Source organism: Musa acuminata, chromosome BXJ1-8 (assembly GCF_036884655.1).
Source record: "Musa acuminata AAA Group cultivar baxijiao chromosome BXJ1-8, Cavendish_Baxijiao_AAA, whole genome shotgun sequence".
Classification (NCBI taxonomy): domain Eukaryota; kingdom Viridiplantae; phylum Streptophyta; class Magnoliopsida; order Zingiberales; family Musaceae; genus Musa; species Musa acuminata.
The window spans coordinates 41,094,346-41,119,718 of NC_088334.1; the positions used below are offsets into that span (position 1 = coordinate 41,094,346).

General features: G+C 34.5%; 1 protein-coding gene across 1 annotated transcript; it reads left to right on the forward strand.

The window, feature by feature from the left end:
- The first annotated feature begins 14,322 nt into the window (after nucleotides 1–14,322).
- LOC135587847 (dirigent protein 11-like) lies at nucleotides 14,323–15,117 on the forward strand. Its single transcript, XM_065079658.1, has one exon. It carries the CDS (start codon nucleotides 14,375–14,377, stop codon nucleotides 14,900–14,902), a length of 528 nt encoding a protein of 175 aa, XP_064935730.1. The 5' UTR covers nucleotides 14,323–14,374; the 3' UTR covers nucleotides 14,903–15,117.
- The last annotated feature ends 10,256 nt before the right edge of the window (nucleotides 15,118–25,373 follow it).

Genomic DNA, 25,373 nt, shown 5'->3' on the forward strand with positions numbered 1-25,373 from the left:
TCTGCTATTTACACCCACTACATATGTGATATACGGCCTCGTACATACTATTATATATATTAAACATCCAACTGCTGAAGTATAGGGTATCTTTTGTATTTTCTCATTCTCTTCATCGCTTGACGGACTTTGTTCTGAGCACAACTTGAAGTGACCTGCAAGAGGAGAACCAACTGGCTTTGCATTGCTCATACTGAACCTTTCTAATACTTTCTCGATATATTTCTCTTGTGACAATCAAATCTTCTTATTTTTTTCTATCACAGGAAATCTGCATGCCTAGTATTTACTTTGTTAGCCCCATATCCTAAAGTTGTAACTGCTTCTCTTGAAGTACATTTCGAATCCAGTGGTATTTGATATCTATATGCTTTGACTTAGAATAAAAAATTAGATTCTTACTCAAATGTATGGCACTTTGGCTATCACAATTCATCACATAGTTTTCATATTTCAGTCCCAATTCTTATAAGAATTTTTTCATCCAAAATATTTCTTTGCAAACCTCCGTAGCAATAATATATTCTGCCTCTATGATAGAGAGAGTAATACACCTTTGCAATTTGGATTGTTATGATACAGCTCCCCCTGAAAAATGTAAGTACAAAACCAGATGTGGATTTCCTTATATCAATATCTCTTGTCATATCTACATCTATGTAATCTATCAATATAAGTGGTTTACCTTCAAAGCTTAAACAAACTTTAGAACTCCCTTTGAGATATCTAAAGATCCACTTCACTGTTGCCTAGTGCTCTTTGTCTAGATTTGCAAGAAATCTGCTAGTTACACCAACTACATATGTGATATACGGCCTCGTACATACTATTGTATATATTAAACTTCCAATTGCTGAAGTATAGGGTATCTTTTGTATTTTCTCATTCTCCTCATCGCTTGACGGACTTTGTTCTAAGCACAACTTGAAGTGACCTGCAAGAGGAGAACCAACAGGCTTTGCATTGCTCAAACTGAACCTTTCTAATACTTTCTCGATATATTTCTCTTGTGACAGTCAAATCTTCTTATTTTTTTCTATCAAAGGAAATCTGCATGCCTAGTATTTACTTTGTTAGCCCCATATCCTAAAGTTGTAACTGCTTCTCTTGAAGTACATTTCGAATCCAGTGGTATCTGATATCTATATGCTTTGACTTAGAATAAAAAATTAGATTCTTACTCAAATGTATGGCACTTTGGCAATCACAATTCATCACATAGTTTTCCTATTTCAGTCCCAATTCTTATAAGAATTTTTTCATCCAAAATATTTCTTTGCAAATCTCCGTAGCAATAATATATTCTGCCTCTATGATAGAGAGAGTAATACACCTTTGCAATTTGGATTGTTATGATACAGCTCCCCCTGAAAAATGTAAGTACAAAACCAGATGTGGATTTCCTTATATCAATATCTCTTGTCATATCTACATCTATGTAATCTATCAATATAAGTGGTTTACCTTCAAAGCTTAAACAAACTTTAGAACTCCCTTTGAGATATCTAAAGATCCACTTCACTGTTGCCTAGTGCTCTTTGTCTAGATTTGCAAGAAATCTGCTAGTTACACCCACTACATATGTGATATATGGCCTCGTACATACTATTGTATATATTAAAATTCCAACTGCTGAAGTATAGGGTATCTTTTGTATTTTCTCATTCTCCTCATCGCTTGACGGACTTTGTTCTGAGCACAACTTGAAGTGACCTGCAAGAGGAGAACCAACTGGCTTTGCATTGCTCATACAGAACCTTTCTAATACTTTCTCGATATATTTCTCTTGTGACAATCAAATCTTCTTATTTTTTTCTATCACAAGAAATCTGCATGCCTAGTATTTACTTTGTTAGCCCCATATACTAAAGTTGTAACTGCTTCTCTTGAAGTACATTTCGAATCCAGTGGTATTTGATATCTATATGCTTTGACTTAGAATAAAAAATTAGATTCTTACTCAAATGTATGGCACTTTGGCTATCACAATTCATCACATAGTTTTCATATTTCAGTCCCAATTCTTATAAGAATTTTTTCATCCAAAATATTTCTTTGCAAACCAACGTAGCAATAATATATTCTGCCTCTATGATAGAGAGAGTAATACACCTTTGCAATTTGGATTGTTATGATACAGCTCCCCCTGAAAAATGTAAGTACAAAACCAGATGTGGATTTCCTTATATCAATATCTCTTGTCATATCTACATCTATGTAATCTATCAATATAAGTGGTTTACCTTCAAAGCTTAAACAAACTTTAGAACTCCCTTTGAGATATCTATAGATCCACTTAACTGTTGCCTAGTGCTCTTTGTCTAGATTTGCAAGAAATCTGCTAGTTACACCCACTACATATGTGATATACGGCCTCGTACATACTATTGTATATATTAAACTTCCAACTGCTGAAGTATAGGGTATCTTTTGTATTTTCTCATTCTCCTCATCGCTTGACGGACTTTGTTCTGAGCACAACTTGAAGTGATCTGCAAGAGGAGAACCAACTAGCTTTGCTTTGCTCATACTGAACCTTTCTAATACTTTCTCGATATATTTCTCTTGTGACAATCAAATCTTCTTATTTTTTTCTATCACAGGAAATCTGCATGCCTAGTATTTACTTTGTTAGCCCCATATCCTAAACTTGTAACTGCTTCTCTTGAAGTACATTTCGAATCCAGTGTTATCTGATATCTATATGCTTTGACTTAGAATAAAAAATTAGATTCTTACTCAAATGTATGGCACTTTGGCTATCACAATTCATCACATAGTTTTCCTATTTCAGTTCCAATTCTTATAAGAATTTTTAATCCAAAATATTTTTTTACGAATCTCCGTAGCAATAATATATTCTGCCTCTATGATAGAGAGAGTAATACACCTTTGCAATTTGGATTGTTATGATACAGCTCCCCCTGAAAAATGTAAGTACAAAACCAAATGTGGATTTCCTTATATCAATATCTCTTGTCATATCTACATCTATGTAATCTATCAATATAAGTGGTTTACCTTCAAAGCTTAAACAAACTTTAGAACTCTCTTTGAGATATCTAAAGATCCACTTCACTGTTGCCTAGTGCTCTTTGTCTAGATTTGCAAGAAATCTGCTAGTTACACCCACTACATATGTGATATACGGTCTCGTACATACTATTGTATATATTAAACTTCCAACTGTTGAAGTATAGGGTATCTTTTGTATTTTCTCATTCTCCTCATCGCTTGACGGACTTTGTTCTGAGCACAACTTGAAGTGACCTGCAAGAGGAGGACCAACTGGCTTTGCATTGCTCATACTGAACCTTTCTAATACTTTCTCGATATATTTCTCTTGTGACATTCAAATCTTCTTATTTTTTTCTATCACAGGAAATCTGCATGCCTAGTATTTACTTTGTTAGCCCCATATCCTAAAGTTGTAACTGCTTCTCTTGAAGTACATTTCGAATCCAGTGGTATCTGATATCTATATGCTTTGACTTAGAATAAAAAATTAGATTCTTACTCAAATGTATGGCACTTTGGCTATCACAATTCGTCACATAATTTTCCTATTTCAGTCCCAATTCTTATAAGAATTTTTTCATCCAAAATATTTCTTTGCAAACCCCCGTAGCAATAATATATTCTGCCTCTATGATAGAGAGAGTAATACACATTTGCAATTTGGATTGTTATGATACAGCTCCCCCTGAAAAATGTAAGTACAAAACCAGATGTGGATTTCCTTATATCAATATCTCTTGACATATTTACATCTATGTAATGTATTAATATAAGTGGTTTACCTTCAAAGCTTAAACAAACTTTAAAATTCCCTTTGAGATATCTAAAGATCCACTTCACTATTGCCTAGTGCTCTTTGTCTAGATTTGCAAGAAATCTGCTAGTTACACCCACTACATATGTGATATACGGCCTCGTACATACTATTGTTTATATTAAACTTCCAACTGCTGAAGTATAGGGTATCTTTTGTATTTTCTCATTCTCCTCATCGCTTGACGGACTTTGTTCTGAGCACAACTTGAAGTGATCTGCAAGAGGAGAACTAACTGGCTTTGCATTGCTCATACTGAACCTTTCTAATACTTTCTCGATATATTTCTCTTGTGACAATCAAATCTTCTTATTTTTTTCTATCACAGGAAATCTGCATGCCTAGTATTTACTTTGTTAGCCCCATATCCTAAAGTTGTAACTGCTTCTCTTGAAGTACATTTCGAATCCAGTGGTATCTGATATCTATATGCTTTGACTTAGAATAAAAAATTAGATTCTTACTCAAATGTATGGCACTTTGGCTATCACAATTCATCACATAGTTTTCATATTTCAGTCCCAATTCTTATAAGAATTTTTTCATCAAAAATATTTCTTTGCAAACCTCCGTAGCAATAATATATTCTGCCTCTTTGATAGAGAGAGTAATACACCTTTGCAATTTGGATTGTTATGATACATCTCCCCCTGAAAAATGTAAGTACAAAACCAGATGTGGATTTCCTTATATCAATATCTCTTGTCATATCTACATCTATGTAATCTATCAATATAAGTGGTTTACCTTTAAAGCTTAAACAAACTTTAGAACTCCCTTTGAGATATCTAAAGATCCACTTCACTGTTGCCTAGTGCTCTTTGTCTAGATTCGTAAGAAATCTGCTAGTTACACCCACTACATATGTGCTATACGGCCTCATACATATTATTGTATATATTAAACTTCCAACTGCTGAAGTATAGGGTATCTTTTGTATTTTCTCATTCTCCTCATCGCTTGACGGACTCTGTTCTGAGCACAACTTGAAGTGACCTGCAAGAGGAGAACCAACTGGCTTTGCATTGCTCATACTGAACCTTTCTAATACTTTCTCGATATATTTCTCTTGTGACAATCAAATCTTCTTATTTTTTTCTATCACAGGAAATCTGCATGCCTAGTATTTACTTTGTTAGCCCCATATCCTAAAGTTGTAACTGCTTCTCTTGAAGTACATTTCGAATCTAGTGGTATCTGATATCTATATGCTTTGACTTAGAATAAAAAATTAGATTCTTACTCAAATGTATGGCACTTTGGCTATCACAATTCATCACATAGTTTTCCTATTTCATTCCCAATTCTTATAAGAATTTTTTCGTCCAAAATATTTCTTTGCAAACCTCCGTAGCAATAATATATTCTGCCTCTATGATAGAGAGAGTAATACACCTTTGCAATTTGGATTGTTATGATACAGCTCCCCCTGAAAAATGTAAGTACAAAACCAGATGTGGATTTCCTTATATCAATATCTCTTGTCATATCTACATCTATGTAATCTATCAATATAAGTGGTTTACCTTCAAAGCTTAAACAAACTTTAGAACTCTCTTTGAGATATCTAAAGATCCACTTCACTGTTGCCTAGTGCTTTTTGTCTAGATTTGCAAGAAATCTGTTAGTTACACCCACTACATATGTGATATACGGCCTCGTACATACTATTGTATATATTAAACTTCCAACTACTGAAGTATAGGATATCTTTTGTATTTTCTCATCCTCCTCATCGCTTGACGGACTTTGTTCTGAGCACAACTTGAAGTGACCTGCAAGAGGAGAACCAACTGGCTTTGCATTGCTCATACTGAACCTTTCTAATACTTTCTCGATATATTTCTCTTGTGACAATCAAATCTTCTTATTTTTTTCTATCGTAGGAAATCTGCATGCCTAGTATTTACTTTTTTAGCCCCATATCCTTTATTGTAAATGATTCATTTAGTTCCTTCTTTAACCTGTCAATTGTAAACATATCTTTTTCAAGGATAAGTGTGTCATCAACATAAAGTAAGAGAATAATAAAATTTTCACCAAACCATTTGATATACATACAATGATCTGAAGTCATTCTTTTATATCCATTTTCAATCATAAATGAATCAAGTTTTCTTTACCACTATTTTGAAACTTGCTTTAGTTTATACAATCTCTTCTTCAACTTGCAAACAAAATTTTCTTTACCTTTGACTTTGAAACCTTCTAGTTGCTCCATATAAATTTTTTTCTCCAAATCACCACAAAGGAAAGTTGCCTTCATATCTAATTACTCAACCTCCAAGTCCAAGCTAACAGCAATACCAAGAGAAACACAAATAGAAGACATTTTAATAATAGGAGAAAAAATCTATTTAAAGTCAATACATTTCCTTTGATCAAAGTCTTTCACAACTAATCTGGCTTTATAGTTTGGTTGAGAACAATATTATGGAGTCTTCAACTTGAAAACCACTTGTTCTGCAATATCTTTATTCTCTTTGGTAGTTGCACTAAATCATAAGTATGGTTCTTTGCAAAGCATCTATCTCTTCCTGCATAGCAACTAACCACTTTTTTTTTTACTCACTTTCAATTGCTTCCTGATAACTCTCTAGTTCACCTGCATCAGTAAGCATCACATACTCATTTATAGAATATCGTTTGGAATGTTAACGTTGTCTAGAAGATCTTCTCAACTAAGGTTCACCTACATTAGTAAGCATCATATACTCATATGATCTTTTTCATGATAGTGCGATTCATCCTCTTTGCAATTGTATTATGCTGAGGTGTACCAAAAACTATCATCTTATGTTGGATATCATGTGACATGGAATAATCAATAAATAATCTTGTGTACTCACCACTATTATCTAAGTATTTCAATTATCTTTTTGTCCCCTTTTCAACTCTAGCATAAAACTCCTTGAAGATATTAATAATCTTATCTTTAATCTTCAAGGCCCAAACTTTTTTGAAAATATCATCTATAAAAGTAATAAAATAAAGTGTACAATTGATGCCAAGAACATTAATAGATCTACTAGGAGTTTTTGTCCTCAAAGGACTATATATATCTGTATAAATATGATTTAAGACATACATTTTTATAGATAAAGCAAGACTAGTAAATGAAACTCCGTGTTGTTTACTAGCCAAATAATCAATACAAGGGTTTAGATATGTACCTCTAAGGTTTGACAATATCTCTTTCTTGGAAAGAGCTTACAGCCCCTTCTCGCTTATGTGTCACAAATGTCTATGCCACAATTTCATGCTGAAGTCTTTCTCTATAGCATTCAGTTGCTCACTATAAGCTTTGGCCTGCAACCTATATAAGGTGGGACATTTCTTTCCACTGGCTATAACAAGAGAACCTTTACTGAGCTTCCATTGCCCTCTATGAAATCTGCTATCAAAGTCTTCATCATCTAGACTTCCAATTGAAATTAAATTTAGCCTTAAGTCAACCACATGTCTCACATCCTTAAACACTAACTTACAGCCAAGGTTAGTCTTTATGTGGATATCACACATGCCAATGATGTTTGTCATGCCATAGTTACCCATCTTGACAACACTAAAATTTTTAAACTTGTAGGTAGCAAAAAACTCCCTCCGTGGTGTAGCATGATAAGAAGCCTCTATGGTGTAGCATGATAAGAAGCACATGTGTCAATCACCCATTCAAGATCCTGACACATATAAGAAAAAATATCATCAGAATGAGACAAAATCAAATAATCACCACCTTGCACTATAGTTGTGGTATTATCTTTTGACTCTATAGACTCCACTTCTTTTCCTTTATTCTTGTAATATCCATTCTCATCATAATTATAGCAAACAATATCTTTTCTTGATCTTGACCTACTTCTACCCATGTATGAACTACTAGTGGGGATTCACATAACACCCTCAGCACAAGAAACGGAAGTCTCCGGCAGACTTCTAGTGGGGATCGAGATCCAATCAGCATATTAGTGTAATCTCAAGGGATTCAACCAATCACACTAAGCCCAAAAGGTAGACAACTCTTGTTGATCATAACTCCTTGTGATTCTCATCTTGTTCGTTCTTCGAACCATCTTGGTCTCGAGGGACTTGACCAACCATGATGTTCGGTTAAGTCAATACCATCATTACAAGATGACTCTGATTCGATCATATAATCTCGAGGGACTCGACCAAGCATACCATGTCCTCAGGTCATCGGCGATATCTCTTTGTCATAGGAAAGATAGTGAATCGCGATATGGGTGAGCCTCGAGGGACTCGACCAACTCAACTTACATTAGGAATCGATCCCTACCTATAACGATGGAAGGCCATATGGGTCAATCTAATTGCCTCATATTCACCGACTTTAATATTATCGAGAGAGGAGATTTTGATTTGGTCTCGTAATATGACATGCCACACATATATATATTTAATATATATCTACATCGCATGTAAATATATATACATATCTAGTAGGTGTATAAGTAATCACACCAGATGATTATAGACCACAACCTAATATGATCAGACCTAAGCTAGTGGGCCTAATCACTCACATCAAGATCTATGTGTACAGCGATGCATCTCCATGCCCTGTGATCGTCCATCTCATTCTTGTTGATTCCGTTGGCATCTCGACGCATCTCCATGCATCGCGATCGTTCGTCCTGGCCTCGTGGGTCCCGCTATCGTTTCTACGCTCTCCCTGTGCCTACTTATGTAATTACAACTTAATCATAGGCATGCAAGCTCGATAATAAATGAGAATAAAATTATAGGCTCGTTGGCCCCAATAATAATAATCACATGTACACACATCACACGGTTCATGATCATCCATCTATACCATACATCACATATACATATCATAATATAGGACTACTAGATAAATAATAATAATAATAATTAATTAAACTTTTTAATCAACTAATATTTTTTAAAATTGGGGACATGTAGTGAATTTTTCGAATTATGAAAGGTATTTTGATAATTTGGACAGAAATGATAGAACTCGACATTTCTAAAATTCTGATGGGCAAAACTATCATTTGGTCAAAAACCCTAATTCCCTTCTCCTCCCCTATTGCGTTGTGGCGACTATCGCTATCCCGCCGACGGTGGCCACTGTTGGGGGATGGGGGCGTCGCCTCTACCCGTGGGTGGCTCGCCCGTGGGTGGTGGACCCGCGGGCGACGTCGCCCTTATGGGCTACGGTCGCCCTTGCCCGTGGGCGGTGTGCCCACTAGCAGTGCTGCCCTTATAAGCACCGCCGCCACTGCGGGCGGGAGCTCTTACGGAAATATTGCCTATGGGCATTGTGCTTGCAGGCATCGCCCACAGGTGTTGCCGCTTGCGCTACAAGCATAGTGCTTGCATACAAGCAACTTTGCCTGCGGGGCGGCCAGTCGCCTACAATTGCAACTGCTAGCAACAATAGTCACTAAGCCTGCGAGCACTGTGCTGCCTACCTACAACTGTCACTGCATGCATGCAAGCTGCCATTTGCGAGGGCAGTAAGGGCAGCAATAGTTGCTGCCCTTTCTCACTTTTATGTTAATGATTTTGACATCGAAAGATTTTCTAAAACATAACACACGTAGTTTAAAACCAATCTTTCGCACAAATAACCTAGCTCTGACACCACTGTAGGGAAATCTAGGGGCGACATCACATGTGCAATGGAAGAACAAAAAATAAATTTTTTTAATTTTTTTAAAAATATGTTCATCATCGTATGAAGATTGGTGCTTAAAAATTTGTGAAACTTAAATCTATGTTTGAGATAATTATGTTTTACCTAAGGAGATCGTATATCTCTAAATCTCTACATATATGTAGGAGAGGATGAAGGAGGTCAAGCGTCCTCCTCTCTAGTAGTGATCCACACAATATGGCTCCGACGACGCTCCTCTAATTGCTGTCCAAAACTCTACACCTACTATCTGAGGAGGAGAAGGGGAGAGGAGAATAAGAGGTGGGAACCAGGAAGCCTTTGGCCTATGGGTCTTTAGTTCCCTCCTATTTATAGAGGCCTCTCTATCAACTTAACCCTAATGAATCATGTCCTATTGGGTATTGAATCTCCAACCAACTACCCAAGCCTCTTAGATTAGTGGATCTTTATCCAATGATCTCTCATTGGCTTTTGTTGAATCACATCCATATGATCCAATAATTCAAGGGCTTATTGGATATCCAATAAGATAAGGGTTTCGGCGAATATCTCATATCTGAATCTCTAATCGTCGTAATGCATACTATATGTGTGTGACCCTCTAGGCCCAGTATCGAGTTAGCAGTGAGTTATACTTGTCAGAACTCCTTTTGTCTCAGTGAATTATTATCTTCATAATAATGCACTCGACTCATCGATTACAGACGTACAATGCCACTATGTCGTAGTCCCCAAATGATACAGGGGAATCCAATCCATTGGACATGTTTGTCCTTAATTACCATGTATCTATAGTCCCTCATCCATCTAATACCTTAGAGATTATATACTAGGTATGATACTGTTAGACCAATATAGTTTCTATTCAAGTCTCACTCTAATCGGATTCTCCCGAAGAACTCTTTCTCTTTCAATCCGAATGACCCTAGCTAGGGATTTGTCTGAGCAATAACATATGGAATATTCCTCTCATGACATCAAGAGTGGATGATCCTCTATCGACACTCAATAGCCCTCCCTCGTAAGGTTGACTACCACTCCTGATGACCAGTTGTGTTAGATCTAGAACTTCTAGGCCTATAAGTCTGGTATCAAAGAATGAAGTATTCATACAAGACATCCTTTGTGCCTCAAGTCTAAGGACTAGATACATCATTGGGACGATGAAATCACTGTCTGACAATAAGACAGCATTAACTATCCAATGTTCCGTGAGCGGATTAATTAGTGAACTCATTCTCCAATGAGCACCTACATTATATCCCTAGTGTCCCCACATGAGCAACTATGAGAATAGTCGCCTTCATCATATGGATGGGTATATAGCATACCAGTATGTCTGGTTATCTTAATGTCCTTCTCAAGTAGCATATGACCATGAATAATTTAGGGTATGTGTTTAGAGGTAAATCGGTCTCATTATTGTGATCTCATCACAATCCGATTCCCATTGTATATTCACACATAAGTAATATAAAATAATAAAATATTATATAATATAATAAATAAAAAAAGTGTATGTCATGTCACACGTGTCATCATTCACGTGATTGGCTTGTATGACACCTATGGCTAGCAATAGGAGTTGGGGCTTAAAGGATCCTAAGCTAGACTCCTATTTTCATCACCTCCTACATCTTCGCCTTGCCTCTTCCTCCAGCTGACTACCCCCTCTTTAACATGAGAGGACAACAAGAGGGACCAATCCCTTCTTGGTTACTGTAGTGTGATGGTGCGTAAATGCAAGGAAGGAACATGTTGCACAAGGAGGTACGTCGTCATCGTATCCACTATTTAGATCACCGTTGGAAAGGAGTTTGTAAGAGCTCCTTCATCCATAAACTGAGATATACAGATTTGGAGATATATGATTTTTCCTAGGTTAAGAACGTCTCAACCACTTTATGAGTTTTATCATTTTGAGTTTTTCACTCCTGAACTTTACTACAATGATTAGATAATATTATTTTGAGAAATTAATTACTTTTTGCTGTCCATGCTATTTATGGGTTTTCAACCGTCCCAAGGCCGGCATCGATGCTGGGCGATCAGGATGACATTCCCTACATGACCTTTTAGCTATTTTGAGTCACCCAACGCAATGATCTGTCCTTCGGTTATCCGAAAGGAGGGTGTGAGAGAGGCAAATCATGTCGTGAGCGGATTTCATCCGAAAGGAGCTATTTTGTTTCAACCCATTAATGTGTGGCCCTTTCTTCGGCCATGATGTCATTGATGTGTGGGTCTTGGGGGATTTTTTTGGGGAGCTAGGATAGGTAGGGATCATGGGTTGATCCCTCTTGGTGACAGTAGAAAATTGGTGGTATAAATTCAAACGAGCATTTGAATTGGCTTGTGAAATGGCTCAATTAGGATGGTGGCGAAGATAAAAAATGATGGTTTGGACACAATGACGTGCTCAGAGATAGTATACGATGCGTCGTTACAGTTCGAAAGCTTTTCTCTACCAATTCAAGAGCATAAATAGCGAGAGGCCCTCAGAATTTCCTTACGTTAATTGTACCTTTGCATTCGTTTATTTTGTTGATCACATAAACTTGACTGTCTGATGTGGGCGATTTTTCCATTCTTAAATAAGAAGACCGAAAAAAGATGATTTGTCAAAACAAATATTTCGAATTTTAGAAAGCCTAACATAAATTTGCTTCTGCTGTTCATTTTTATGTTCTCTACATATATTTTTTTCTGAACAACTTCAAAATTACTGGTCATATTATTTATGACCGGATTATATATATTCTTCTAGATCTTCTTCACCTACTCACCAAGGACGTTTATGTCATTATCATTGTTGACACCAAATCCAGAGAATAGATTTAGTAAACTTTGGCAGGAACAAAGCATCAAAACGTCACCTTGAACCCCAAACCATTTGATCTCCGAAGAGCTATTCTTTTTCTTGGTGCCTCGAGTTGAAACGAGAGGGCGTCGTCGAGAAAGTTGCAGTGTTAGGATCCCAATTCTTCCACTGCTGTAATGGCACATCATTGTTCCGTAACGTGCACTATTTCTTCTTCGAGGGCTTCCACCAACAACCCTCATCAAGTTTGAATGAAACGAATTTTACTCCCTTAACCAAGAAATTATAAGATGAAGCCAGCACATACTCCTTCTAGAGATCCACTGAACTGAGCTTGAACAAAGTAAACAACAGTTTGTTGACTTTTTCCACATCTTCTGAAGCTTTCATCTCATTGCTTTGGAGTAATTCTCCAGTCCAAAGGTAAAATTGTGCATATATATATATATATATATATATATATATATATATATATATATATATATAGACTCATATACCAATCAAAATCATGGAACATCAGAGCATCCATAATATGTCACACCTTTAGTTAGTCCAATTAGCAATGTGGATTAAGAGTGTAGAGTTGTTTTCTTGGGAATAGCCCAATTATCATGTGGAAAAAGAAATCGGCGATAGCATTTGGTGTATTGGTACATTTTAAGCTCCATGTATATTGCTCACACTTATATTATTCAGCCTTCTCTTGTACATCATTATTTGACAGCAACAAAAATTTCCACATTTTGTGTAACATTATCAAGGCAAAAATCGTCAATTAAATAGTCAAATTTTTATGGCAACAATCGTCTATTTTGTCATGTCCACTTGACTGACTCACTTATATTGTTGAAAATAGCAGTAGAGGAATAAAATAATTGTCTGAAATAATCTTATATAGTAACTACGTTGATTCTTAGTCACAACTGGGAACAATTTTGTCGCTTAAAATAAATAAAGTCGATGCTTATATCACCTTCTTAGAACTTATTACGAAATCAACCAATTATAATATATTAAACACATGGACGACCGTCCATTTATATGTTTGTCCTGTGACTAAGGTAGACCAACCAATCAATGCTAGTCTTCAGGAGATAATATTTTTTATGTTTATGTATATTTATGTAATATAGCATATTTATATGTTTGTCATTACAAAACCCAAAAAACTTGTATGCATGTTTTTGTAATAATTTTCATTTGTTGTTAGCTAGCTAAAGTAAGGTAAGGTAAGGTAAGGTAGACCAACCAATCAATGCTAGCTAAGGTAAACCATGATTATTGGTGATTAATTTAAATTTTTTTGATGGATATCAAATGAAAAATACATAATATGTTATGTTAAAAGGTAGAAAAGAAGACAACAATATGCATACATAAAAAAGTAAATGTATACGCGTGTGTTCAAAGTTGGTAAATTTTCTATTTATCCTTCTCAACTTAAGTTTGCATGTATCTTTGCAAATTCCAAAAATTTGCATTCATACCTTTGCAGTTAACCACTCTTAAATACTTGTCATTTGATCATTAAAATAGTTATACTAATAATATTTAGAGTGTCATAATTTTTTTTTACATAAAATAAGTGACGAAAATAAGATTTGAACTCAAGATCTTACTATATATTTTTTTATTAGCTAAATTAACTGACACCCTGAAAATATATCGGATGAGATTTCAAATCTTAACTTTTGATAAGTGGATTTGAAATATTATCACTAAATTAATATTTTAGATATTAGTCTGAGAGATGTATAATCACTAAAAAAGTTTCTTAAAAAAGATAAGCTCTAATAATTTTTTTCCCTACCTAACCAAGTTAATGTCAAAGACTTTAGTCCGAGATATATATATTTTTCTTCGTAAAGAAGTTTCTTTCCAAGAAAATCTTAAACTTTGTCAAAAATTTTAGTCCAAGAAGTTAATGTCTGAATCAAAATGTGTTCCCTCGAACTGTTCTACCTACTTCTTTCTCTATCTATAAAATGCCCATGAGCTCCTCATCCCTCTCTACCCCATCCTCCATTAGCCTCTTCACTTCCCTGCAAGAAGCTTCTCCATGGCCTCATCTCCATTCTCTCCTCTTCTCCTCCTTCCCCTCGTCATCTTGGCCACTGTTGCCATTGGAAGCAGCAGTGATGAACCCAAAGAGAAGATAACCCACCTCCACTTCTACTTTTACGACTACTACGGTGGCCCGAACGCGACCACCGTCACCGTCGTCAGCCCTCCCGGCAACTCCTCCTTCGGGAGCATCGGTGTGGGTGACAACATTCTGAGGGAAGGGCCCGAGTCGAGCTCCAGGCTCATCGGGAGGGCGCAGGAGCTCGCGGTGCAGGCGGGCCAGGAGAGCACGGCCTATCTCTCGGCGTTAAACTTCGTGTTCACCGCCGGAGAGTACAACGGGAGCGGCTTCTCCATCTTCGGCAGGGCGGTGTTGACGGAGACGATGGAGCGGGGCATCGTCGGGGGCACCGGCATGTTCCGAATGGCGCGGGGCTACACCCTCAGCAAGCTCATCAGGTCAACTGGAACTACCGAACTCGAGCTTGTGATGGAGTACGATGCTTACATCTATCACTACTGATGAGCTGCCTCGGCGGTCCGTTCTTGTGTGATTTAGTACTTTTGTGCGTCGTAATAAGACATTCTTACCGTCTCTGTCAAGACATCCTCGTGGTTGTTCCACGATTGATAAGTTTAAGGTTCGTGTCCATGTAAGAGCTTCTTATACTCGTACTGTGAGTTCTATATCTGTGATTCATACCAAGGAATTAATAAGGAACGTTTGGTTCGTTTCGAGTAATAAGCACATTTGATCGAGTAAGTTAAGTGGGATATGGTGGGGAGACATGGGGAAAGGAGGCAAACCAAGGTTGCATAAAGGATCACAAGCCCATGCACTAAGCCATCTTGAGATGGTGCTTATATCCACATGTTTGATTCACTTTTAGCGCAAATGATGGCGATCATAGCTGGACGATATTTTAATCCACCACTGAGCTGCGCTTCATGTTATCTTCTTTATCTTCGTAGCTGGGAAGAGTAGGAGATTCCGTTTGCTTAATCTAAACGTCAGTGGCCGCGCGAACATCTCTCCCAATGAAGAAAACAATCCGAAACATGTTGATACGTGGAAGCTGTAGCAGAAATCTGAGATCTATCCACAAAGTCAATTTGAACTTTTTAAACCTCTTTGTATTTCCTGCAATTAATTAATACTTAGTTTATAGAGTTGGAAGAAAGAAAAAGTTAAAAATGTTGCCCGAAACAAGAACAACAACAAAAGCATCGAGCAGCGTAGTCTTCAAGGCGACTACCGCTTCCGACTTGGGTGAGCTGTTCAATGGGTTTGCAAAACCATGCAATCATAGTTGTCGTGATCGGTACGTGTAATGGTAATTAATCATACTATGACTACGGCGGCTCAGATTAATTATCTCAAGACGTTAAACTTACATCATCTGATTCTAAAATTCTATACAACCATCCTCACATTTCAATGAGTCGTGCACAAACAAATTTCTGTAATTAATAATCATTACATATATAATTACCAAATCCATCATCGAATCAGTCTCTTGCTCGATACCATACGATCCTCAAACAAATCTATATTTTTTTAGCATGAATATCCAGTAGAAAAAGAATAAAGTTCAAAGAAAATACAAGTAGAGCATCAACATATACAATGCATAGATGTATGACCTGTATAGCACAAGTATACTCACAATAATTAATTTAAAATTATCTGCATTAGTCATATGTTGATGTCACCAAAAAATCAATCATATCAATCATATACAACACCTACTTATTCAAATATTTACTCTATTGTAAAATAATAATATTTTAATAAAAACACATCATGTAAGAATAACAAGAATTATATCACATGTCACACTTTCATTTTTTTTCCTTTTCTTTCATATTCCTTTCACGTCACATGTTATATTATTTACACAATACTTTCTTATTCATAAAGTAGATAAAAATAATTATGACACTCATGTCCAGTCATGGGTTTATCGATACATTTCTCGTAAGATGATATAACATGTCATTATTTTTCACATAGTATTGCTGAAACTCAATTCACTTTAGCAAAAATATATTTTCTAGCTCTCTTACTAAAGCTACTATCTCATAGCCTTCGCCTTTGTAGATTTAAACATTATCTCTTCATCGGTTTGAAGGTTTACCATCTTGGAATCTACGAACGAGATATAAATCTATAGTGAAAAAATTATCAAGAAACTTACTTGACATTAAAATTATATAACAAATATATAATGCTCAATCACATGTCTCATATCAACACTATACTATTATACATGTTTAAGAAAAATTAATTCATAATTCATAATTTTTTATACATAAGATAAAGCATAATAATTAATTATTGGACTGTATTGAATCTCACAACCCAGTCATTCAAGTATTAAGTTCAAATCAAATACAATGAATCTACGAAGGCAATACAAATCAAATAAAATATGATGTAGATGTTTTATCTTACGGGATGAGTTTATATTCCTCCAATAGCAATGGAGATAAACGAATGATAATCCTATATATGTTTTTTAAGAAGAAATAATATGTATCTTGATTATTTCTAATTTTGATTGAAAATGCTTTATGAAATCATGCTTGATGTCTTAATGAAAATATTAAGAGGTTTGATATCATGCTTAATGTGAAATTATGTATGTTGTACCTTAAAAAACTTGAACCATGATATCATGCCTAAAGTAATGATGCATAATGATTATGTTTAATAAGTTTATATTTCAAAATTATGCATGATGATTTTTGTGTTTCATGGCTTATTGATCTTTGTCGCAATGAAAGTTGCTTTTTCAGTTATAAACAAGATGGATGGTTTTTATGACGAAATTTATTTTTCGATCTTAAACTTTGATGCATATTTTTATTTGACATAAAAAGATAAAGAATACTTGTATGAAACCAACAACTTAAAATGAAACATCTCTATCTTATTGATTTTTCAATAAAAGATTAATGAATCCATGTATATTATGCTTTTGTGAATCTCATGGATTATGAAAATGATTTGAATTTAATGGGTTTTATCGAAATCATGATCTTGATTTCTTGTTATTTATAACTTGAAATCGTTTATGAATCAAGATCTCTTATTATGTGTTCTTGTATCTTCTTATTGAGATTTATCCAAATGAATCATGGTTTCTCTCTTGATTTCTCAGAATTTATAGGATGAGATTATCTTTGAAGATCATTGACTATTTAATTTCCTAAGATTTCTTTTTGTTATTTAAAGGAGATTTATCAAGATGAATTATTTGCGAATTAGATCTTTCTTGATCTTTCATCCTTCATGTCACTTTCATATGATTACCTTTGTATTCATGTGATGCTTAGAGCATTGATGTAAGAAAGAAATAAATTACACTATTAAAAATTCTTCTTTCTTATTTACAATGACCAAAGGGAGAAAAGAAATCATTTGCATTTAAAAAGATCAATAAATCTCTTTATTTCATTTTGAATCTATTGAAAGTGATTTTGTTGATTTAACAAATTAAATGAGTTGAAAATAATGATGAATATTTTAAAAATAAATATTTGCATCATGTTTGATGATTTTACATTTTGATATTATGCATGATGAGTTGTAGTAATGATTAATCTATTTTTGGTATCATGCATGAAGTAAGAATGAAATGTAAGGTTTTAAAATTGTACATGTTTTAATTTGAAACTATTATGATGCACAAACATATTGAAAAAAGATTGATACTTTAACTTTGTCATGATTTAAAAATTGATGTAAATGAAAAAAGAATTACAATATTGTATTCTTCCATTCTTTTTGACAATGATAAAGGGGGAGAAAAATTGCTAGCTTAAGATGCAAAATTTTTTCCAACTTTCATGTGTGAAAAAAATTGCTAATTTGAACATCGTAAAGAAAAAGCAAAAATACTAACATGCATATATAGCAAAAATTATAAACTTGCAAAACTTAAAATTTGCTAGCTTGCATATTCTAAAATGATGCATTGCTATCTTGCTAGTTTGTTATCTTGCATTTTTTTCAAAAACTTGTTAACCTTCATACTTCAAAAAAAAATAACACTTGCCAAATTGCTAGCTTCCATGTTGTAAAATGACGTAAAATTTTGTTAGTTTGCATTTTGCAAAGGAAGCAAAAAAATCATACTACTCGAAAGAGAAGAAAATGCTATCTTGAACATCACCAAAGATTGCTAGCTTGCCTATCTTAAGAAACAAAAATATAAACTTATAAAATTTACAATCTTGCACATCTTCAAAATTAATGGTGATTTGGTGATTATGCATGTTGTAAGGTGATGAACAAATTTGCTAGTTCTATATTATAAAACTTGCATGATGATAAAACTAGAGATTATGCAATGATTTGAACTTGTATGTCTAAAACACTTGATAATTGAACTTGATAATTGAACTTCTCCTTTTTGTTGATGACAAAAGGGGAGAAGTATGATGTTATGTATGATTTTATCATGACATGTTGCTTAGATTTTTGAATCCAAGAGTTATATCAATATGACATATTGATAGGGGGGAGTTAAGGTTAACTCCGTCAACAATTGGTTGTCATCATTTTAAAAGGGAGAGATTGTTGAATCACGGATTTTGATGATAAAACCAATTGATAGAGTTTATGATTTGATTTACATTTTGAGTGATACAGGAAGCTTCGATTAGGGATAAACAATTAAAGTAGGAAGAATCATGTTGAGCCAGAGAGAAACATGTCAGAAGATTGGACATCGAGTCGAAGGATTGGTCGATGTATCGATAGAAGGCTTTGGGCCATGAATTCGAGCATCGGGCTAAGAAGAGTAAAAATTACACCAAGAAAATCAGAGTTCCAGAGGTCAACTAGTCGATTGGGCAATGAGCCACAAGAGAGGATGATACGCCGAAGAATCAAACAAAGCGTCAATAAACCAATGACATGTCGGACAACTTTGATTTAAGTTTTGTAATAATTGTCTAGATCGAAGTAGATTTTATGTGTACAGGATTAACTATGATAGCAAAGCATAATGTAAAATAAAGTCCCAGAGTCAAGAACGTGATTTCGTTGGGAGTTCGAGAGTTCGTCGGAAGTCCGAACGTTCATCGGAAGTTCTATTGGAATTAACCGAGAAATCCAAGAGCTTGCCAAAGAAGCTCATTAGAACTTGCCAAGAAGATCATCATGAAGTCTAGGAGCTTGCCAAGAGTCTGTTGGAACATTGCCGAGAGATTATCGGAAGTTCGTCGAAAGAAACTAGACTAATCGGACCGAATTTACTTAGTGTATACCTTAGAATTCGTAGTTCACACATAATTGGGATTAGAATTGGGCCACCCAATTATGGGTCAGTTGGGCCCATGTATGGACTTTGTTGGGCTAAGTGCAAGGCCCAAATAGTGACCCAACAGGTGCCACCGTCGTGGCACAGTCTCGGAGACTATGTCAGGTAGTGGTACCGCCAAACTGGGTGATGGTACCACCCAATGTCAGTGTCAGGTGGCGGTACCACCCAGACACAGTCTTTTAGATGATGATACTACTAAACTGGGCGGTGGTACCGCTCAATATCAGTGTTGTAGGTGGTGGTACCGCTAGGACCCGGGAAACCCAGGATAAGACCTTTCTTAGCTCCAATTTTGAAGCTAATTGAGGGCTATAAATACCCCTTACTTCTCAGCTGGTAAGGCAAGAGAAATGATAAGAACTGATATGAAACTATAGTAAAATAGCTTGCAAAAGTTGAGAGTTCCCCTCCATCGTTTCTAAGTGTGAAAGTTTGTAAAAGGAGAATGAGCCACTTGTGAAAGTTCTGTAAATAGGTGATTGATCTTTGTCCTTCAAGAAAGATCAATAGTGGAAGCTAGTAACCTCATTGGAGGAGGTATTGGGAGTGAATGTAGGTCGGATGATCGAACCACTATAAAATTGTCATATTCTTCTCTGGTTTGCATTTCTATTGTTGCCATTTACATACTGCAAAATGCTTTACTTACTTATTCATTATGCTTCCATATGCTTTCAAGTCAAGTATATTTTCGATATGATTTTTCATCGTACGAAGTTTATCAGAGTTTTTCAAAACCGTTATTTTTATCCATTGCACTAATTCACCCCCCCTTAGTGCCTACTCGTTCCTAACACCTGCATGTCTCTATAATGATCATGTGCACCGTATATGTCTATCCAAACAAATGGATAAAGAGTAATGGGTTGAATGGAAGTAGGTCACATGGGCTGAGTCACATCCGACCAATAAGCTAGGCCAAGAATAATCTGTCTGCTAGAGACCTAGCTTACGGGTTGTACCTAGCCAACTTGTTGAAGGCCTAACATGTAATCTGAGCCTAGCTTATTAGCATTAATCAAACTAATTAAATCAAACCTAGACCCAACCAACCATCTACTAATTTAATTTTTAATATTAATCAAACTAATTAAATCATTACAATGTAACTATTAGTATTAGATTAACAAGATGAAATTATATTTAAAAAGAAGATAATATTATTTTTAATTAACTTTTATGTAAAACTTAAGTGAAATCAAATAATACTACAACAATTAGCATTATAAATCATATGTAATTTTTTTAAAAAAACTAAATATATAATGAATGATATAAAGTAACTATTGAAACTCAGATTTTGATAATGAAATCAATTGATGTGTTTATCATCTAATGTGGGTTTAAGTGACATAGGACTAGCTTTGATCAGAAAAGGTAAATCGATTAAAGTAGAAGAAATCAGACGTTGAGCCGAAGCAAACATGACAAAAGATTGGATAACGGGCCAAAGGATCGGTTGACTTGTCGGCAGAAGGCTTCGATCTGTGAATTCGGGCATCGGGCCAAGAAGATTGGACATTACACCAAGGAGATTGGATGTTGCAAGAAGACAATATGTTGATTGGGCAATACGTCGAAGGAAAGGATGATGCGTCGAAGGATCGGATAAAGCGCCGGAAGAACTAATGACATGTCGGACAACATAGGATTCGTTTGTATTCGATTATGTCTAGATTGAGTTAGTTTAGAGTATAATTGAGTCGGTTTAGAATGTAATTAGGCTAACTCAATTAGGGGCCAACTTGGCCAAAAGTAGGGTTGTTTTGGGCTAAGAAAAAGGCTCATTCAATGACACAAAAGTCGAGTTAGGTAGTGGCACCGCTAATGGCTCAGTCTACGAGATACAGCCTCCAAGACTATATCAGACGGTCTCATAGCTGCTCATGTGAGGACACTAGAGATACAATACAAGTGCTTATTGGGGAATGAGTTCACTGATTGATCCGCTTACGAAATGCTGGATGGTTAATAATGTCTTATTGTTAGACAGCAATTCCGTAGTCATTCAAGTTTAAGAAAAATTAATTCATAATTTTTTAAGCTCAAATCAAATACAATGAATCTATGAAAGCAACACAAATCAAATAATATATGATGTAGAAATTTATCTTACGAGATGAGTTTATATTCCTTCAATAGTAATAGAGATAAACTCATATCATACTCTAAATGAAGTGGTGCCATTTAACTAACCTTTTATCCTCATTTAATTGGTTTATAACTATCTTAAATTGGTCTAACTAACCTATGAGTTGAATTGAGCTTGAACCCAACCAACCCTTCACTTATTTAATTTTAAATATTTAATCAAACTAATTAAACCATTACATTGTAACTATTAATATTAGATTAACAAGATAAAATTATATTTAAAAAATAAAATAAAATATTTTTAATTAACTTGTATATAAAATCTAAGAGAAATCAAGTAATACTTCAACAACTAGCATCATACAAGATATATAAATTTTTAAGAAAATTAAATATAGCATAAATTATATAAAATAACTATAACATAATTTAGATCTAAATCTAAATGTAAAAAAATTTAAATTATTAAAAAAAATTATTTTTAACAAACACAAAGAAATCTACCTCACTCTTTGTTCCTCTCGCTATTAGGCTCGAAGAGGAATCTCACCTTTTAAATAGGAGAAGATGAGTCCTCTCCAAAAGATAACAATTATTTATTTTTATTTATTTTTAGTTTTTTATTACTAACTAAAATGGAATCACCAACTTGGAATATTAAATATTCCCTTATAAAGTTTATTAGCAAGAAATAAAATCAAGAAATTAGTGCTTAATTAAGAGAGTTGATTATAGCTTTGAAAATAAAAAATAATAAAAATAAAATAATTAAGCTAAGCAAGAACTCCTATAAGTCAACTCTAAAATATATATAAGTAAATATAAATCTAAAAAGTCAATAAGATTCATTCAATTAATGTATGTCAAATATCCGATAGAGTATTCTCATAATAACGAAGGGAGACAAATCTATATTGTACTCTCAACGAGATATAAAGTGACATATCTTACCTATCAAAGTCGAGATATATTTGTCCCATAATGAATGGAGGAATCATTCAACCGTCATATCTAATGGCTTGTTAACTCTCCAAGAGAATCACTTGACATATCTCAACAGGGAAACATAATCATCTCATATAGGTTATATTCATCTTAGAATCAAAATATTATATTAAAATATCTTTAAATTATCTTTCAAACATCATTAATATCAAAGAATATCTATTACCTCACAATTGACTTTAACTTAGCTCAATCGATCGACATGAATCAATTTAGCTAGATACCACTGAATTAACCTTTAATTCTTATTTAATTGATTTAGAGTCATCCAAAAGTAGTCTAATTTAGATTTAATTAGATTTTATTTAAGTCAAATCGACTTAAATCGATCTAGTTCAATGAACATTTGGTTCAAAATCAAGAAAAAAAAGGTGCTAATAGGAGTTCAAACATATCCAAAAAATGGTGCTAATAGGAGTTCAAACATATTAGAGATCATTCATATTGATATATGTTGTCCAAACATGGACACACATGGTAAAAAATACATCATCTCATTTATAGATGATTACTCACGATATACATACGTATATATATTTGCTTTATAACAAAGATAAAGCGGATGCCTTCAAAGTCTTTAAGGCTGAAATTGAGAACTAATGTGATAAGCAAATTAAAATTGTGAAATCAGATAGAGGTAGAGAATATTATGATAGATATATTGAAAATGGATAAGCATCTAGTCCTTTTGCTAAGTTTCTTCAAGAACATGAGATTGTTGCCCAATACGCTATGCTTGGTTCTCTAGACCAGAATGGTATTGCAGAAAGAAGAAATCAAACATTATTAGATATGATGTTGAGTATGCTTAGCAACTCCAATCTTCCTAAGTTCTTATAGACTGAAGCACTAAAGACGGCTATGTATATATTAAATCGAGTTTTAACCAAGGCTATCCTAAAGACACCATTTGAATTATGGAAAGGTTGGAAATCGAGTTTGTGACATATGCGCGTTTGGAAATGCCTATCGGAGGTCAGGATATATAATCCACAAGAAAAGAAATTAGACCCAAGGACTATTAGTGGGTATTTCATTGCATATGTCGAAAAGTCCAAAGGTACAGGTTCTATTGTCCATCTCACACAACTAGGATTATGAAATCAAGAAACACTAAATTTCTAGAGGATGACATGTTTACCAGGAGCGATCAGTTCAGGAACATAGTTTCTGCACATTATTATATAGAATATCAACCATCCACATCAAATAATAGATTAGTTATAGTTCATAACACTCATCAAGTACAAACTGGTGCTGAACAATCAATCATTAAGATTCCACAAGTTGTTAACATTATTCTAATAGATCAAGCAGTTCAAGAATTATAACAAGTTCCTGAACAACTAAATGAACCACAAGTTTCTCACGGAAACATTGGTACAACATTAAGAAGATCTACTTAGAAATAAAAGATCAGCAATTCCTAGTAATTATGTTGTATATCTAAAAGAATCTAACTATAATATAGGAGCCAAAATTGATCATGAAACCTTTTCATAGGCCATGAGTTGCAATGAGTGAAATTTGTGGCATGATGTCATAAAAGTAGAGATGAATTCCATGAAGAGCAACGAAGTCTGGGATCTTGTAGAGTTACCTAATGAAGCAAAGACTATTGGTTGTAAATTGATCTTTAAAACCAAGAAAGATTCGTTATGCAACATTGAGAGATACAAGGCAAGACTTGTTGCAAAGGGATTTACTCAAAAAGAGGGAATCGATTATATAGAGACGTTTTCTCTTGTATCTAAGGAAGATTCTCTTCGTATCATTTTGGCATTGGTTGCTCATTTTGACCTTGAGTTGCAACAAATGGATGTGAAAATAACATTTTTAATGAAGATCTAAAGAAAGAGGTTTATAAGAAACAACCTGAAGGTTTCTCCACTAGTGTTGGTGAACACTTGGTTTGTAAGCTTAAGAAGTCTATATACGGTTTAAAACAAGCCTCCCGCTAATGGTATTTTAAATTCTATGAAGTGATTTCTTTATTTGGATTTGTTGAAAATCCTATGGATTAATGTATATACCAAAAGGTCAGTGGGAGTAAAATGTGTTTTCTTGTTTTATATGTAGATGATATTTTGCTTACAACCAATGATAAGGGTTTACTACATGAGGTGAAACAATTTATTTCTAAAAAATTTGACATGAAGGATATGGGTGAAGCATCTTATGCTATTAGTATTAAGATCCATATAGATAGACCTCGAGGCATTTTAGGTCTATCATAAGAAACTTATATCAATAAACTTTTAGAAAGATTTTGGATCAATGATTGTTCACCAAGTGTTGCTCCCATTATGAAAGGTGATATGTTCAATTTGAACCAATGCCTAAAGAACAACTTTTAGAGGGAATCAATGAAAAACATCTTATATACTATTGCCATAGGAAGATTATATATGCTCATATCCGTACTAGACCTGATATTGTATTTGTTGTAGGGATGCTAGGTTGATCTCAGAGTAATCCAGGTATGGACCATTAGAGAGCTGCAAAGAAAGTGATGAGGTATCTATAAGGAACCAAAGATTACATGCTTATGTATAAACATAC

Bases quoted from the DNA above. Each gene is read 5' to 3' on its own strand.
- LOC135587847 (XM_065079658.1), top strand. From the start codon at position 14,375: ATGGCCTCATCTCCATTCTCTCCTCTTCTCCTCCTTCCCCTCGTCATC.